General features: G+C 41.7%; 3 protein-coding genes across 3 annotated transcripts in view; 2 read left to right on the top strand and 1 right to left on the bottom strand.

Moving 5' to 3' along the window:
* Positions 1–3711: 3711 nt before the first annotated feature.
* Positions 3712–6857, top strand: lyve1b (lymphatic vessel endothelial hyaluronic receptor 1b; the record flags this gene model as incomplete). The annotated part of the gene is made up of 6 exons (XM_084554675.1): positions 3712–3957; positions 4441–4606; positions 4940–5079; positions 5623–6039; positions 6387–6465; positions 6656–6857. The coding sequence occupies exons 1-6, from the start codon at positions 3873–3875 to the stop codon at positions 6855–6857; spliced, it is 1089 nt and encodes a 362-aa protein (XP_084410801.1). The 5' UTR covers positions 3712–3872.
* Positions 6858–7745: 888 nt separating this feature from the next.
* Positions 7746–12805, top strand: rlig1 (RNA 5'-phosphate and 3'-OH ligase 1). The gene is made up of 7 exons (XM_084555242.1): positions 7746–8073; positions 9610–9727; positions 9859–9954; positions 10085–10201; positions 10358–10555; positions 10861–11030; positions 11458–12805. The coding sequence occupies exons 1-7, from the start codon at positions 7984–7986 to the stop codon at positions 11641–11643; spliced, it is 975 nt and encodes a 324-aa protein (XP_084411368.1). The 5' UTR covers positions 7746–7983; the 3' UTR covers positions 11644–12805.
* A 2-nt stretch (positions 12806–12807) lies between these two features.
* The window catches only part of cep290 (centrosomal protein 290), a 33208-nt gene continuing 27370 nt past the window's right edge, over positions 12808–18645 (bottom strand). The window contains exons 46-53 of the mRNA XM_084555244.1: positions 17945–18031; positions 17617–17775; positions 17390–17512; positions 15361–15530; positions 15075–15216; positions 14532–14605; positions 14228–14322; positions 12808–13053 (exon numbers count right to left, since the gene is read on the bottom strand). Of these exons, the coding sequence (XP_084411370.1) occupies positions 12809–13053; positions 14228–14322; positions 14532–14605; positions 15075–15216; positions 15361–15530; positions 17390–17512; positions 17617–17775; positions 17945–18031 (1095 nt within the window). The 3' untranslated portion in view covers position 12808. The remainder of the gene's footprint in view (positions 13054–14227; positions 14323–14531; positions 14606–15074; positions 15217–15360; positions 15531–17389; positions 17513–17616; positions 17776–17944; positions 18032–18645) is intronic.

Genomic DNA, 18645 nt, shown 5'->3' with positions numbered 1-18645 from the left:
AGAACTTTGACCTCTTCTGTCACCCCGTTCCCGAACCGGCTCCCCCTGTTAACGCTGCTGCTGCTCATGGAGAAGGGCTTGTACAGGCTGTCGTCCAGCGATGACATGCCGGCCGTCTGCAGGTCCGTGTGGGACTTGGCTCTGATTGACATTTCCAGGCCGAAACCCGTGCCGTTCTGCCAAAACCTCAGCGTTATCGCTATGGCGCTCCGAGTCGAGGCAGGGGCTTCTGGTTCGCGGTTGCAACGTGGGCCGGCGACCTCAGTGAAGTTCTCAGTTTCATGAGGAGTTCACTGGGTGGATCCTATCACCAACCATGCATCATTTATTATTTATTAGGTAACACGAGAGGACAAACTGCATCAGGCAGAGGCAAAGAGTCTCCATGTTTTTCTTTGAGGGCACCTTTTATAAACTTACACCTCTTTGGGCTTTATAGCTGATGGGAGAGAGGTAGAGAGAGCAGGGCCTTAAAAGCAGAATGGTTTCTTTTAACTGTGATTACGAGCAGTTTGTGTGGAACATTTATTTCCTGTGACTATGTTGATGTTTGAGAAGTATGGAACCCAATGGTGTCACGAATTTAAAGATTTAAAAAGGCCGCATGATAGCATCAGTCATTTCCCCTTACATTTATGAGTTGTGTGACCAAGCTTAACGATTTTTTAGCCACAACGCAAACAGAACGCAAAAGTGTCGTACGAACCAATTCTGTATAGATCATATAAAACAAATGATAATGAACTGATGAAAAAGAAGTACTGTTGAGGAGCACCAATCAAGTGTTTAAAATACTTGTTGAAATTTTTGTTTCCTTACAATCATGAAAAATCTCCCTGTTCTGGAAGTGCTGCAGTCTCTCTCAACCAAAAGTTAAGTCTGGAGAACAGCTTTACGCACGAATATCACGCAACAAATGATCCCATCAATTTACTATATACTCACCAGCCACTTCATTAGGCACACAAGTGAAATTGAATACATTCAAATAAAATAGCCCTGCTTTAAATCTTAGCATCGTGAGTTGTTTCAAACTTTAATCAAATATTTGATTTGATCAAAGAGTCTGTAATTAGATGTGGATCATTGACTGAGAAGAATCTTTCAATTACACCCACTTTTCCCTTGACCCCGGGCAGAGAAATTATGCTTTACCATTTCCTGTTGGATTAGTTGACACTTACACCCTTGCAAACCATGGAAGTGTGACCAATTAGCTTGTGTTACAGCTCGTGTCCATGTGACAGCCCTGTATCTCTTACAGGCCAGCCTCAGCCAGCCACGCTGCAGCCCGGGGCGAGCAGGAAGCTCCAGTATTCACACCATATTCACTGAGTCATGGAAGTAGGACATGTTGAACTCTGCTGCCGCCGGTGCGTTAGAACACCCTCGCTGTCAGCAAGTGATGATGAAGTGACTGGGAATACAACAGAGACTCCTCACGCTAACCCACCTGTACTGTATCACTCTCACTTTCAGGTTTCCCAAAGCTGGCCAGGTTCAGCGGATGAAGAATGGAGCAGAGAGGTTTCTGGTTTGGCTCACAGGAATGAAAATGGAACATAGAGTGGCAAGTTTTAATTGAACTGATAGTGAGCAGGTCTCATCTGCAGCGCAGCTTTGAATTTAGTTTTGACATCAAAGCATCAGTTTCAATCCTTCAATCCCAGAAAAGCTTCAAACACTGATATATTTGCCCCCTGGACTTAGTAGTTTAAAATGTAACATATCTATATGTGGGCATTAGAGGTGCTGGCAGGCTGTTTCTGACAGAGGTGACTGTAGGGAGAGGCCTCACTAGAGAGCTGGAAACACTGCTCTGCTAGAAGTTAACTATCAAAGAAAAACAAAGAAATACTGGCCACCCCTATACTTAGGTTCTTATCCATTATTCATCGGGGAGGGATTTGACTTGTCCCAAAATGATACGGCATCATGCGGCACAAACAATGAGCAACAGATTATGTGGCGCCTGCTCTGATCTCAACATCGTGGAGAAAAACTTAAATCACAGAAGATCTATAGCGAGTTCTCCAAGAGTCTCCCAATGACCTGCTGTAGCTGCAACGTAGCTCAAAGAACTGTGTGCAAGATAACTTGAGAGGGGGTGTTCGTACGAATTTAACCTCATTAGCTTTCTCATTGGTCCACTGCCAATCAGAGGATTCTTTTCAAGTCCTGACTTCCTATGTTACTGTTGCTAGGTTAGAAAAAACAATAGCCATTCAGTGTTGAAAACCTGTAAGTTAAGAGTCCAGAAGTAAAGTGGAGGTGGATCAGCTAACGTTAGCAACTGTGCTAGCAATGCTGGAAAAATGCCTCTTGAGTCTTTTCACAGGTTTTTGGTTTTTATGTGAGGATATTTTCCTCATCTGTAGCCACACTTGACGACTGGAAGAATCACAATAATGTGTTCCAATGCTAAGTAACTCTGAAAGCTTTCAACATTTTTCTATGGGCTATTGTTTGTCTAGCAACAGTAGCACAGGAAGTCGGAACCTGAGAAATAGTAGGAGCCCACTGATTGGTGGTCAGCAGATCAATCAAAGGGCCAAAAAAAGGCCAGTTCGTTTGAATTAGGGTTTTTATTCATTCATTCATTCATCTTCTGTACCCGCTTGTTCCTGTGAAGGGTCGCGGGAGGCTAGAGCGGGGTACACCCTGGACAGGTCTCCAGTCTATCGCAGGGCCTTAGGGTTTTTATGTGTGTGTGTATTTACAATTTATTCATCAATAATTTGTTTATTTAAGTCATATTCCAATTTTTCTTTTAATACTCATTTCTGTATTTTGTAACTTATTTATGTATTAAAGACACAAACAGGTCCCTTTAAATACTGCTGTATGAATATATAGATATATGTACGCATGTTTATCCTGCTCACTTTTGCACACAACCTTTCTCTCGTACAGTCTCGTCTGCACCACCCCCCACTTGTTGTTCTTTGTAATCCTTTCTTCCTCATTATACCTGTAGCCATTTTAAGCACAGAAAGCAACATGTGACCAGGGTCAAGTGAAATAAAGCTGGACCTGAACACTCTGAACTTCAGACGAAACGAACAAATTCAGGTTAACAGACAGTGTACAATACCTGCGTGATCCTAAACAATAAGAAAGTGAACAAAAGACGAGGGTTAAAAAATGTGTCACTAACAGCAAAGTTGGAGATGTGATCCGGCTCTGTGACATACAAACACATCGCCCTCTTAGTTCAGAGTTAAACTAAGAAAAAAAAAAGAGGCAAGAAAAAGCTGGCAGCACAGGAACACTGTGGAGGAAGTTCCCCTTCCTACTGGCCTGGCAGAGCAAACATACTTCTGGGAGAGATGCTGGCGAAGCAGAAAAACTCGCTGAATGCCCTGCAATAGCGATAGCTTTCTTCTATAACCGCTTGTTCTGTGAAGGGTCGTGGGGAGGGCTGGGGCCCATCCCACCTGTCCGATAGCATAGTCAAGTATCCATATCGTATCATGTTTGGTTGAGGTGACACATGTTTTGATAATTAACTCTACAGCACTGACCAGCTCCTTCATGAAGCATCATCCTCTCATTTATCTTTAACACTTCCTGTCAACCTCTTTTAATATTTCCGGGAAATCCTCAATTTGTTTTTACTCTTAACTATCTCATAGCTTTCTATATTAAATATGTAATGTGTAAATTATTTAATCACCTTAACTACTGTCAAGGTCTTCCTCCTGTGGATGTGTGCGCTATCTCTTAGCGGGCCATCGAGCAGATTTGACCCCCGTTTTCCTGTTTTCCTCTTTCTCGTCCACACCCCATTTGTTCTGTGGCTTTCCCCCGCAGGTTCTCTTTATTTAGCTCTTCACCTTCACCCGCTTTAGTTACATTTTTCGTACAAAACCATGGCAGGACTGTGGAGTTATACCCCGTCTTTACTCCTGTGCTTTGCAGCCTTCTTGCTGGCCTCTCAGGCCAGTCCACACAGAGGTAAGCTCTCTTTAGTTCTGGTGCAGCTGGAGGACCAAATTCAGACCCTCTGATTTACATGTGTGTTCTGCAGCTCCATCTTATCCACTGTTTATTTTTATTTATTTTATTTATTCTTAATGCATTGTGAGAATGATTTATGACATGTTAAATTTCTTAAAGCATGCTTTGCTCATTGTTGGATATTAAAAGTTAAGCCAAGAGTAGTTTCTGTTGCATGTGCATTGTTCTTGCCTGTAATGAGCTGTGTTTTCTTAACACATTCGCTTTGCACATATTGTGTATTTAGAACAGTATGTACTGTACTGTGTGTTAGCTTGACTTTACCAGAGATCATAGTACTTTTAGGATGCTTTTTATTTGATATAATGCTCAGTTTAAGCTTCATTCTTTTTTTCCAAGAATAAAATTAGTGAGAAACAGACTTCCGGATAAGTGAGTGATCGCTTGGGATTTTTCACGTCAGCTGATTTTACATTCCAGCTGTCCCTCAGAGTCAAAGAGCTGCTGGAGTCCTCATGCTCCTTGAAGGAGGACAGTACACCCTGAACTTCTCAGCCGCCAGCGCCTCCTGTCTGTATCTGAACGTCACCATGGCGACCAGAGCCCAGATGGAGCGGGCGCTGCAGCACGGGCTGGAGACATGCAAGTAGGCTGATGGCATTTGGTTCTGATGAGTCTGGGTTGGGATGCTGACCAAAATGCAATGTTGAAGATGAATCAGTGATGCAAAAGACATGCTCCTGCCATCCCAGGTGCACTGTATCACATGAGCATAACAATACAATCGAAATTATTAAAAGAAATATTAGTCATATAAAGTATGTGGGTTGAAAGTGTTATGTGTATGTGGCATATGGAAATGAGAGAGAAGTCACAGATGTTTAAATATTTAAATATCATTAATGAAACTTTGTTATACACTGACTTTAGAAGTAATGGTGCACTTTTTTGTATTGTCCTTCACTTACTGTGTTGACAGATTTGGCTGGATAGCTGAACAGATTGCGGTCGTCCCACGACTTAAATCCGATGGACAGTGTGGAAAGGGCAAAACTGGGGTGGTGACGTGGGCCACACCGCCAGATAGAAAGTTTGGTGCCTTCTGCTTCAACGCATCAGGTACTCTTTGTTCACTGCGCTATAATGAATCCCAGCTGCAAATCCCAATGACTCCAGGACACAATACGTGTTCAGAGCAGAGTCAAAACAAGAAGAAAACTGAATGTTTACTTGACACGAACATAAATCCCATGTGAGCTTGACCTCATTTTTATATTAGGCCATTAGTTTTGAGTTCACTGTACTATTTTGTAAGATTTACAAAGCCCATGAAGCCTAATTTGTTCTAATTAAATTTACAACACATTCATGCACTGAGTTCAAAATTGCAGTTTTTATTTTTACCATTTTCTTTCTCAGCGAAATCCATTTACAAGTGGAGTTGAAGTAGAGTTAGTTAGTTGGGATTTACATTGTGCTACATGTTCCCATATATAGGCTTAATCTTTTGTATTAACAAAATAAAAATAAAAAAGATCTATCACATAATTATTACAGTTATTAGACCCTTACTGTTTTAATTTTAATATAATGGCTAGTACAACAATTCATAAATGATTTCTAAATTGGACTCTCGACCTTTCGTTTCCTCATCACTTGCAGATTTGGAGCAATCTCAGAAAACATCAACGGCCGCCCCGCAATCCTCCACGTCCTCCACCTCACTGACAGCTCTGACCCGAGCCTCGACACCTGCCACACCTTCGGTCGGGTCGACAACCACGCCTCCACCTTCAACGGAGATGCTGAAAACTACGAAACCCCCCGAGCGGACACACTTGACTTCAGCTTTTACTCTCCTGGTCAAAACAACAAGTTCCACAAGGACTTCCCCATCAGCCTCACCCCCTATAAAACCCTTCCCCACCCATATCCCTTCTTCTCTTCCTCACATTATCACGTCAAACCCCACAGCCGTCAGCTTCGTCTTTTTTACTTCTGTTCAAGCCTTAAATTTCTCTGTTTCCTCAGAGTCAGTGCCGCCACAGGCTCGGAGCTCTGCAAAACCTCCTCTAGGAGGTATGTCCTTTCGGTTTTAAGACACATTTCTTTTGTGTGTCAATTTTCTAAGAGTAGACAAACTACTGTAATCTAATTACCTTGATCATTTCACCTCGGAACAAACATTCATTAAATAGAAGGTCGAAGGTCCCTCATGTTTCTGATCCTACCAAATATGGTTCATTTTAATTAACATTCTTAAAGCTGTATTGAATATTGTCTGACCACTAGGGGTCAGAAAAATGCTTAAGCAAAGAAATAATTTGAACTACAACAAATCTACAATGTTACCGTGTACAGCATTCAAGTAAATCAGATCTGCCTTGTGCTGATCACTCATGTATGTATTTTTGTTTCTTTACCAGACGTATCTACAGCACTCATCATTCTTGGCATCATTCTTGTGCTCCTGACAGCAGCAGGTGCTGTGTGGTACTACAAACTGTGAGTCATTCTTTTAGCTAACTTGCATGACTACTTCAGTACTAAAACATGTAGGAGAGTGATTCTGAAACTGACTGGTTTTCTTTAGTTAGGTGAATAATACTAACTCCTTTGCATGTGTAACATGTATTTTGTGTTGCATAAAAACAATTAAATAAATTGTAACACCATTTATTTTCATTTGGAAAAGGAATATCTTTGCCTCTTGGTCTCAGAGGCAGCGGATCGACGACATAGAGACAGAGATGTGGAAGCACACCAACAGCGAGATGAACCTGCACAGTCAACACGGAGAAGAGGAGCAAGAAGACGATGAAGACGAATCATACAGGAAGTACTCCAGTGAAATCACGCTATGTGTGAATCCAAACATCAATGCAAACTCTGTGTGACTGTTTTTTTTATGGATTGAATGAACTACAACACTACAACAGTGTTCTCATTTATTGCAGACTAGTGGATTATTTAACATATAAAAGCTTGTGTTGTTTTTTTCTACTCATCAAAGTAATTGTAAATATGCACAATTATTGCTATGGGGTCAACCTGTGTGTTACCTAACTTCAGTCGATTGCACTCATTGCCATACTGCAGAATGAATTTGGAACTCACGCTGATGGAACTGTGTGATGGATATACGCTCACTTTCCAGTTCATTAGGCACACTAATGAAAACAAACACATTCTGATATAACAGTCCTGCATTAAATCCTCCTTCATGACTGCTGTCAAAATAATAGAAACAAGTGTCAGCACAACACGACACAATTCAATAGTTCTACAAAACACAGTTGAATCAACAGCTCTCTCAGTTATTTGAAATAAATTATGAATACCTTAACCTTCATGAAGCTAAGATTTAGTGCAGGAGTGTTATATTATAATGTATTCATTTTCACTAATGTACCTAATGAACTGGCATGTGAGTGTAAATCTAAAGATCTTTAGTGCCCAGAACTTGCTCAGCAGCATGCTTCTCTTTCTCTGTCTGTTCAGATATCGTTATTAAAAAGCCGCAAACATCCAGTGTGTCTTTTCCTTTGTGTTTACATGTGTGAGCATATGATTTTGTCGATACAAAACCAGACCAACAAAATTTTAAGTGTTTCATTTTTGTTCTTTTACAAAGGGAAAAACTACTACTTTAAGAGGAATTTTAAAGGTACAGAATTACGTTTGTTAAAATCCGAGGACAATAACCGTTATATACCATATATATCATACAATATCATTGTAGAGGTTTGACTGGAGCGAATAAATATAACGGTGTGTTAACATGGTCGTATCCTTGCTGTTAATAGTAATACAATTAGGAAGGTTCCACCGACCCACCACTGTGGCGCTAATGAGTCACTTAACCGTTTGCAAACCGGAAAAAGAGCAGCGAAGAAGAAGAAGGAGCTTCACGTCACGTTGTTTGGACATCCATGCCATAAGCCCGTCGCTGTTTAATATCTGCTCTGCTCGGTGGTAATTGTAAAGGCTGAAGAAGGGCTTAGCCTTTGGGAAATAGACAGAATGCGACGTCTGGGTTCAGTTCAGCAGAAGATACCCTGCGTGTTTCTGACCGACGTGAGGGAGGAACAGTCCAGAAAACGAGACTGTCAGGTGAGCAGCATGTCTAACAGGACGCTGCTGCTGCTGTTGCTGCTGCTAGCATGGAGCAACGTCCAGCGTGAGGCTAGCTGAGCATCATGTTAGCTCAGTAAATAACGAGCCTGCTTATGCTTTCAGGCGCCCTTCCCTTTACTCAGTGCAGTTAGCCCTTTAGAAGTAGCATGCGTGGTTGCCATCCTCCCTGGCTGCTGAAACCTCACACTCAGGTTTTTATCCAGAGGGCTGACATGAGACAGATGCTCAGTTTGTTTACCGCTGCCAGCTGAGATTTCTTCATGTTCACATCCGAACACAAACAACTTATAAACAGTCCTCTTTCCAGGTTCTCACATGTAAAGGACAAATTAACCTAGACAATGAATAACATGCTCATTGTTATTACTTTGTCTGGTCTGGTTGAGATCATGTGACAGCCTCGGCCGCTGCAGAGTATTCCACTTCTCTAGCTCCAAACCCTCCTGGGTTGCTTTCACACCATGTTCTGATTCGATTGTCCGTCTGCACCACGAAGCATCGTCCAGTCAGCTTTGTTTCATTTAGCTAAATCCGAGCAGCCAGTATATGTCGAGACACCTCAGAATTCGTCTGTTTCTGTCACACTGCCATCACAGAACATCTTTCACAGTGTTTCACAGGAGATGGTCTATTTTTTTCAGATCATGATCTGTTCCAAGGTTCTTAATCCTTTTTTTTTTTTTTTTTTTTTTAAACAAACTTCCTGTCATTCTGGTACAGGTTGACCTTAGCTAGCCAGTTCGGCAGTGCATTCTGCTTTCTAAGAATGTACCAAACTGTTGGCCTGCGCTCTCCTAACGTTCCTGCTATCTCCCTGACCGATTGTTTTTGCAGCATAAGTACGACCTGTTTCACCTAAACTGAGAACCATCCTGACTGCATCTTGAGCTTTATCAGATACATTTCAAAACCTGATGATGTTTCACACAACTGACGGCTTGACAGTCAGTGAATTATTCTAGGACTGTCTCACTTATGGAAAGCAGCCGCTGTCACCCCTCAGATTGTAGACATGGTTACTAGTTACGGGTGCTAGTTCAGGGGCCACATACGGTCCAATTTGATCTCAAGGGGGGCGGACCAGTAAGATAACAGCATAATAACCTATAAATAACAACAACTCCAGATTTTTTTCCATTTGTTTTAATGCAAAGAAGTAAAGTAGGAGAATGTTTACATTTAATTAACTATCCTTTAAAAAAAAAAAAAAAAATCTTAATGCTGCGGGCCAGGTTAGACCCTCTGACAGGCCGTATTTAGCCCACGGGCCGTATGTTTGACACCTGTGGTGTAGGCTGTGGTCTTGTGCAGTCATTGTGTAGACAATGAGGTTAAAATCATGAGTGGAAAAAACAGCTTCAAAGCATTTTAATGCTTTTAGACTTGGAAAAATATGTATATAGTTCTTTAATAAATGTATTTCAGCTATGTTACATTACTATTTTTAGCACAGTAACATCATTGATATGTTTTTCCACTTGTCCCTGATCAGACATGTCTTCCTGTCTTCAGCAATTTCAGGTTGTCGCCACTGATAATGTGAACCCTGTGGCTCTGGAGGCTAACATAGATTGTGCGCTTGCCACAGAAAAACTGGACGGTACCTGCTGTTACGTAACACGTTATAAAGGTGGGTGATATTGTAACTTCTTCTCAGACATTGATGTATGCTTTTATTGTGTAAAATAATGATCTACTTGCTGGACAGCTGGGAGAAACCGTTTTACTTCCATGCTGAATGAAATGATCTCTACTCTTTAGGGGAGCCTTACCTCTGGGCTCGACTCGACAGGAAACCCAACAAGCAGGCAGAGAAGAAGTTCAAGAAGTACCAGCATTCACACAAGAGCTCTGAAGGTATTCTAGCTTCACGGCCCGTGTTCTTGAGTGTGTCTGAGATGTTTTCACTCTGTAATAGTTGCAGATTCACAGGTTTTATTTCCACAGGGAGGTCAAACCAGTTAGATTTTTCTGGGTTCTCTTCTAGGATTCATGTGGAATGTAGAAGAAGATTTTAAATCAGTGCCAGAGACGTGGATCCCAGCTCACAGGGTCAAATTTTACAACGATCATCCAGTGCCGGACGAACACGGACATATCCCAGGTTCTGTGAAATATTCTGGTTTATACATAAATGCAGTTGCACTTCAGATGGAGACCCTGTGTATTTGGATGTAGTATAAAATTGTCAAAGGTACTGTGGAGGATGTTTTTATAATAATATACACAATAACTGATTTTTGTTCTTGTGACTGTCCAGGCTGGGTTCCAGTGGAGAAGGACAACAAGCAGTACTGCTGGCACTCCTCTGTGGTGGATTACGAAGCCGGTGCTGCTCTTGTTCTCAGGCCCGGCTCTGAAGACGAAGACATGTTAGAAATCGCAGCAGTCCCACTGGCCGACCTCCAGGAACAAACACTGGAGCTCATTGGAACCAACGTCAATGGAAACCCTTATGGTAATGTCATAGCACGTTCCTGTTATTGTCTTTAACAAACTGCTGCTTTGACACAAGCGTGTGCTCGTAATTATCATTAATATGAAAAAGACGCTTTCTCTAAAGTGCTACTCAGATGACAGAGTAACAGCGGAGGCCATCTGCACTCGCAGCAATCGCTTTAACACTTTTGTAACATCTTGGTCCTTTTTTAATACCCAAAACATTCCAAACTATTGTCCCGGTGGCACTTGAGTTATTATAATCCCGCTTCTGTCTTTTCTGTCAGCCTTTCAAACTAAAGTTGAGTGTCACTGCACAAACAGGGCTGGGCAGTAAGAAGCAGCCTGTCCACTGCCTGGTGTCACATGGCAGTGTTCGGATCAGAAACCCGCCACTCGTGGACTTCCAGCAGCTGTGCTCCTGGTTCCAGGAGAGCCCAGAGGGCAGAGTCGAGGGCATCGTCTGGCACTGCAACGACGGCACTCTCATCAAGGTGGGGGTAACTTCTGTGCGTGCACAAGATGAAATGAGTGTTCTTAACTGAAGCCATCAACACTGAACAGTTTCTGTTCTGGTTGTTGTTAGTTGTCAGTGTAACCTTTGTTTGAGTGTACTCTGTGTATTCAGTTGTTTTTTTTGGTGGAAAATCAAGTTGGTAGTATTGAATTATAATCTCCTACTACCACCTCAGCATCCCCACCCAACATCCACATTGCATAATTTACTAATTGCTGTCTGACTGACTTCATTTTCCTCAGTAAAGTACTTCCACACAGCAGACATGTTTCATCACTACTGGCTCCTTTGAAAGGTTTAGTGGTCATATACAGTATATATGGATTTAGTATAGTGGCTGAAGCTTGTGCTAAATGATTAGCAAAATCAGGCCCTGACCTCTTCTGTGGCTGTCGTCTTCGTAGGTTCATCGTCATCACCTGGGACTGAGGTGGCCGGATGGGGACACCTGCCTCGGCAACAGGCCGGTGGTCATCCGTGTTGACGGGACAGCTGAAGCTTTCAACAACAGCAAGGACTTGTTCACATCCTTTTTCACACTAAACGGACACTGCTTCAGTCGGCTTCAGGACGTTCAGTTGGAGCCGTAAACTAAGGCAAAGAAGACGACGTTCCTGTAGCTCCCGCTGTAACCCAGTACGGATCAGTCACTCTGGCACCCAGTTTTACCAGTAATTCCAGACGAGTGATTTGAAATGCACTGTTTATCACACTTAATTTATTCCATGGAATCCAGTGAATCCAGTAGAACTGCAACCCCACTCTGAAGCAGTGGGGTTTACAAATGACGCTTTTAGACAACAAGAACCTTTTCACGGTTCCTAGAACTGCTGGAGAAAGTTCTTGCTTTTAGTGTGTGTCTGCACTTTTAGGAACTCAAAACTACTTAGTTTTTCGAACAGTTTTCAGTTCCGAGTTCACTGACACCCAAAAAAAAAAGCTGTAAACATAGGGGAAACACTGGTTTTAGCGTCTTTCTAATATGCTTCTGTGGCAAGTTGACGCAGAGGCTACGGCGACAACGACAACAGTTGCCCAGGTTAGCATTTAAACAACAAAAACATTAATGTGCAGACAGTAAAGTCCAGGTTTTATTTAGCCTGCTGTTACTGTAGTATTCCTATTGGTACGTGACTACAGAGCAGGAGCTCCACAGCTGGTAGTTCCCCTCAGAGAATCTCCAGAACTGTCCGGTCCGAAAGCGTCTAATGAGTGAGACAGTTCGCCTCATGTTCTGCAGAGATTTGTACAGCTTTAATGTAAAACTGACTGACCAACAAGACATTACTGTCAATGTAAATTGTTGAACATGATATATTTCTTTACTGGCTGTTACTTCTCTTCCATTGCTGGGCGAGGATCAAATGATGACAATGTAAACGTTTTATTTCACTGATTTTTATATAACAATGTAAATCCTAGAATAGAAGCTGTTTTATTGGCAAAAGCAGCGAATCTTATAAATATGCTTCAGAATGAGTTCCAGTGCCAAACCAAGAACTTGATATTAACATATAAACAAAAAACAGCTGCCTCAGAGAAGTGCACCGTGAAAGTCTAACAATAAACTGACTTTTGTTAAAACACGACTGTTACGAAAACTTCTACAGCATTAGATATAGAAATGTGATCGGAAGATTTCTAACTGTATTACAAATGTGCTTGACCCAAATGTCTACTTTTAAAACCGAGCAGCCATAAGGGCACATTCAGATGCAGGTTTAACGATCCACTAAAAGGCACAGGCACCCTGAGTTAACTGATGGACACACTGGCCATTTCAGGCTTTACGCCAAACCGATCACACACCTTCTTCAGCTGCTCCTCCAGCAGAATGTTCTTCTTCACCTCCAAGTTGTAGTTGTATTTCAAGTCCTCAATCTCTTCAAAAAACGTTGGATCAAAGTTCTCCAGTTCCTTCTTCAGCTTTGTGACCTCGGTTTGGAGTTTGGTTTTCTCCTTTTCAGCTGCCTGCAGAAGGTTCTTAAGCTTCCCATAATCTGAATAAAACACGTGATAACTCAAATGACTACAGTCATTAATAACAAACATATTAAGTTATTTTGTCAACTTCATCATTAGGCATCGTGCCAACATAATCGATTCCTTAAACACGTTTGCTGGCCTTCTGATTGGTCTGCTGCCTAACAACCAGAAGATTCCCACACTTTGCCAAGTCCCAACTTCCTATGTTACTGTTGCTTGTATGGTAGCATGGTATAGTAACACTGCTTCTCAGTGCATTTACAAGTTGTAAGCAGTTTGTTTCTGAGCATATAAACTAGATTAACAACTACTTTTCCATTAACATTGTAAGCTGCAATTAAAATTAAAATCAAATGAAATAGTAGTCATCAGTATGTATGCAAATATACAGATCAGGCATAACATTATGACCACCTTCCTAATATTGTGTAGGTCTCTCTTTGTGCCTCCAAAACAGTTGTGACTCATCAGAGAATGGACATGGGCCTTCTTAGGGTGTCCTGTGGTGTCTGGCAACAGAATGTTGTTAGTGGGGAGCTTTGGGTTGAGGGGAGGGGCCTCTGTGGATCATCCCACAGATACTTGATCAGTTTGGGATCTAGTGAATCTGGAGGCCAGGTCAACACCGTGTGCTGTTCTTCATGTTTTTTTAGTTGTTCCTAAACCTTTTTTGTCTGTGCGCCTGTGTCAGGCTGCATCCTGCTGGGGATGGCTGCTGCCATCAAGGAGTGTCATTGCTATGGGGTGGGGGGGCCTGGTCTGGTCTAGGTGGGTGCTACATGTCTAAGTAACATCCACATGAATGCCAGGTCCAAAAGTTTCCCAGCAGAACATTGAATTGTCAGTGTATATGGAAGTACATAGTATACATCCTTTCTACTTAGGTCTAGCTTAATAAATCTTAACTGTTGTGATGAACAGTGTTAGTTTGAAATGGTGTGTTCATTCTCAGATTTCATGTTAAAATGCGTTACTATGAGAACATATTTGAATAAAAGTTAAATCATGGAAGTAATGATTATTATTTAGTGGTAAACTATGAAAAGTTTAGTAAACTACTCAGAAAACCAGCGACAGACTAATTGACAATGAACCATGCCACCTACAATATTTGAAATAAATGACAGTGGTGCAACAAGAACTCCCAAATTGTAGAAAAAAAAAAATAAAGTGTATCGGTGTTCTCACCTAGTTTAGAAGACGTCTCACCGTATCGCTCAGTGTACTCGTTGATCCTTCGTTTCAGTTCTGCATTCTGCTTCTCCAGCTCAGTGTTGACCCGCCTTACGATAAACAACAGGCAAGTTAAGATGTTGATGGAAATAAATGCTAGTCTGGTCAACTTGACCAAATTAGAAAACTTGCATGAACTGTTTGCTTGATAAACAGTGGTAGTCACTGGGATTTACAAAATAAACAAAACAGGGACACAGAGAACTTAAGCCATACTATTATGTATCATCACCATTTCCGTGTACATAGTTTAACGTACTTGAGTGCCTGGAACTCCTTGGTGAGTCCTGCATCGGTCTTGGCAGCAGTAGGAAACCCTTTTAACATGTCAACCTGTGAAATTACAAACCCCAGAGCGACAATTATCGGCTTTAAGGCTGATTTGGCACTCTTCAAGATGTTGAGAACGTTTTAGTCACAAGCAGCTGTGTGCTACGACATTAAAGGCAATCTATGACGACTTCTTAGAGGTGATTTTACGCATCAAAGCCAATTAACTAGTCACAGAGGCTCCTGACAGGTAAATTTGACATTTATTTTCTATTACACCCCCTCTTTAAATGTCAAGCGTGACTGAACAAAGCCACGTTATCGTTTGAAGCTTGTAACTTGAGAAGCTCTGTTAATCCTTCTGCCTGTTGGTCCATTTTTGACACAAACCCAAAGGAAAAATCACAAATCTTAAAGATTCCAGGCATCATGCCTGGCGGCTGAGATGGAAAACCAACGGCAATTAGTTGAACGTTCTCCTCCAGTTAAACAGTGAATTAGTGTGTTCCTGACTCCTGTTATTAGAGTGTACCTGATCTTCAAGCTGTCGGATGCTCGTCTGAGCTCTCTCCTCACGCTCTCTCATGTCCTTCAGCTGTTGTTTGAGTTCAGAGAGGCTGGAGGTCTTCTGAGAAAGCTCCTTCTCTAGCTCCTTCATCTTGTTCTCAAACATTCTGCAGATTAAAGTCGACTAGTATGTTAACTGAGTTATTCATAAACTTCCTGAATAATGCTTTGTCAACTGCTGATTGGTGCATTTTGATAGTGATTTAGCTTTTGTTTTCAAACCACTTATTGAAACAAATCGACTCAGCTACCTGGTTACCACAGAGGACCTCCAGGTCTTACTGTCCGCTCCCTCTGTGATTGGTCTGGATAGAGCTGCCTGCAGCCTCCCCTTAGTTTCCTCCAGCTCTGTCTCGAGCTTCTCGTTGGTCACTTCGAGACTGGCCTTGGTCACTCTCAGCCTCTCTGCTGCCTCTATTTCCTGTTCCCATGTGAAACATACACATCCAAGTGAGATAACAGAGATGAAATATTTGAGTTTAGCAATGTCCATGTCTGGAAAGTGTGGGGAAAATATTTGTGTTTCCAGACCACCGACTCGATCTGTCTTAGAGAAAAATTAGGTTTTCAGTGTGTTTACAGCACAGGCCAGAGCGAGCCTGATGTGCTTGAAAGCAAGAAATGATGTGTAGCATATAACATTTACTGTGTAAACTGGAAAATGTTTAAAGATTTAGCTTTCCTGTGAATCACTGAAATAATATTTAGTTGTATAACCACTGTTTCTGAGAACTACTTCACATCTTAGTTGCGTGGAGTCAGCCAACTTCTGGCACCTGTGAACAGGTATTCCAGCCCAGGACCACTGGACTACATACCACAATTCCTCTGCATTTCTTGGTTTTGGCTGAGAAACAGCATTTTTGATTCTCACCCCACACGTTTGCTATTGGATTAAGGTCCGGGGACTGGCCACTTAATAACATTAATCCTGTTGCTCTGGAACCAAGATGCTGCTCACTTTCTGCGTGAGTCTGGTGTTGTTGTCTTGTTGAAACACCCATTTCAAGGGCAACATGACCTCTTCAAGTATTATGATGTATTCAAACTGATCCATGATCCCCGGTATGCAAGGCCAGACACCACAGTACAAGAAACATCTCCGTATCATGATGCTTGCGCCACCATGCTTCAATGTACTGTAACTTGAATTCAGTGTTTGGGGGGTCGTCTGACAAACTGTCTGCAGCCCCTAGACCCAAAAAGAACAGTCTTGCTTTCATCAGCCCACAAAATGTTGCGTTATTTCTCTTTAGGCCAGACAGTGTGTTCTTTGGTAGATTGTAACCTCTTCAGCACAGGTCGTTTTTGCAACAATAGGAATCTGCAGGGGCTTGTTGCTGATAGCCTGGCTTCACATAGGTGCCTTCTAATAGTTGCAGTACTCAGGTACTGGTAACTGGTACTCACAGACCTTCTTCGATCTCCCTGGACTCACTGGCGGAGTCTTCCAGGTCTTTCTGGTTTTAGTTGCCATTTTAAAGCATATGAGAGCACTTTAGCTTAGCAGCCTATCATTTTCTACACTTCTTTATATGTTTTCTCCTCTTTAATCAACTTTTTGATCAAAGTGCGCTGTTCTTCTGAGCAATGTCTGGAATGACCAATTTTACTCAGATGTTCAGAGAGAACTGCTCTATAACCAGCATGCCTTTGTCCTTAAATAAGAGCCACCTGTTTTTTCACAGAATGAATGACCTCACAAATTGAACTCCACACTGATATTATTTTGAACATGCCGCTTTCAATTAATGATTCAACTACAAAGAATCAGCAGCATGCATGTCACGACTGTTGGGTCTGTTGGTTTTCTGTTACTCTACTACACATACATATTAGCCATGTAGAAATATCGCTTCTACCAAAAACAGCGACTGATCTGGTTAGTGACGTTGAACTTCTATTGAACTGTATATGTAACATCCCAAATAACCAAATATGAAGCTCGTCTGAACGTTTCTGAGTAGTCAGAAAAAACGCATAGTATCTGTTCTGAGGGAGGAAAGGAAAAACACTTTTATGGCTGTGTTGTTTCCATGGATACGGTGAATAAACAAGACCACATGAATATTGTTTAACATTTTACAACTCATTTTCTGTTCTTATTTATGAGAGATGGTCTTCTAGTGATTATTTGGGAACATACTAGCAAAGCTTATTCAGAATGTAACATGTGTTAATAGTTAGATTTTAAGGGGATTAATTTACACAGTAAAAGTCTGGTTATTGGGATTTGGAATGGAAATAATTCTGGCACTGCTCTGCCATAAATGTGGTTACCCTTTTATTCTCCTTGCGTAGGCGTTCATTTTCCATCACTATTTTCTCCAGTCCTTTGGTTTTCGACTCAAGTTTTGAACTGAGCTTGGCTTCGCTTTCACTCTTCAGGGTCTCACAGTCAGCCTGGAGGAAACAACAGCACGGTGTTATCTTTAGCAACAGAACAAAGGAGCTAAGCTAAACTCGCCCAACATGGACGTAATGTTTGAGACAAGGCGATGCTCAACCTTTAATTTTTCATTTTCTCGCTCCAAGGCAGCGACCTTGTCTTGATTTGCGCTGGATTTCTTCAGTGTTTCATTTTCCCTCTGCACCCTCTCCACCACCTTCTTCATCAACCCAATGGTCTTCTCCAGTTCAGGCACGGTTTTGCCACTGTGACCAGTCTGATCAGGAACACATTACAAATCATGTATTGGAACAGGAGGTCAGTCATTTCTTTACCTCATATGTAGTTATGTATACCATTTATGATTAGTTACTTTTGTGTTTTGTCATTTCTGGGAAAATAATCATGTGTACATTAAGAAAACAGATGACCATAGTTGGACTTACTCCACGTATTTGAGCCAGCTTTTTATCTACCTCTGCCTTTTCCTTTTTCAGTGCACTGCACATCTCTTTAAGGTCTGCAACTTGATTCTGTGAAAAAAGAGAAACTGGATAGAATCATGTAACACCCTCTTGGCAAAAACACACGTTGCTCTTGTACAAATCAATATACTGATTCTGAAGTTCATGAGGTTAAACGCATTTTTGCTGCATTTGCATTAAAACTTATAATGTGGAGACTTTAGGGGGAAGTAAATCACCTTTCATTAAAGCAAAAGTTAATTATTTCCGTGTGTTTTGTAAATGTCTTGTTTTCCAACCATAGGACATGAGACGTGCCCAAGCCCAAGCCCGGATCCTGAACCGGGCCGTCTGGGATGCGGCCCGGGAGCCTCGAGCTTCGAGCTTTTTTTTTTTGAGTAGATCTCATTAACTGTGTGATGAGTTATAAATTTATAGCCTACCCGAATTATTTGCAAATAAAAATATTACTGAGTGTTTGTTTTGCTGTCTTTGTCCGGGCGATGATAATGGGGCCGTACACACGTAAACACGTACACACATAGATGACAGTTGAAAAAAAAAAAACAGATGACAGATGACCGCGAAATTTGAATCTACACAGTTGTAGATTGTACAATTTAAAAGGAGCAACATGGAAATGAAGTTAAAGCGCTGGGAGAGTGGAGCCTCTAAATTAAAAG

This window comes from Chelon labrosus (genome assembly GCF_963514085.1).
Source record: "Chelon labrosus genome assembly, chromosome: 11".
Lineage (NCBI taxonomy): Eukaryota > Metazoa > Chordata > Actinopteri > Mugiliformes > Mugilidae > Chelon > Chelon labrosus.
The sequence above is the reverse complement of the archived record's forward strand: the minus strand, read 5'-3'. Positions and strand labels throughout refer to the sequence as shown.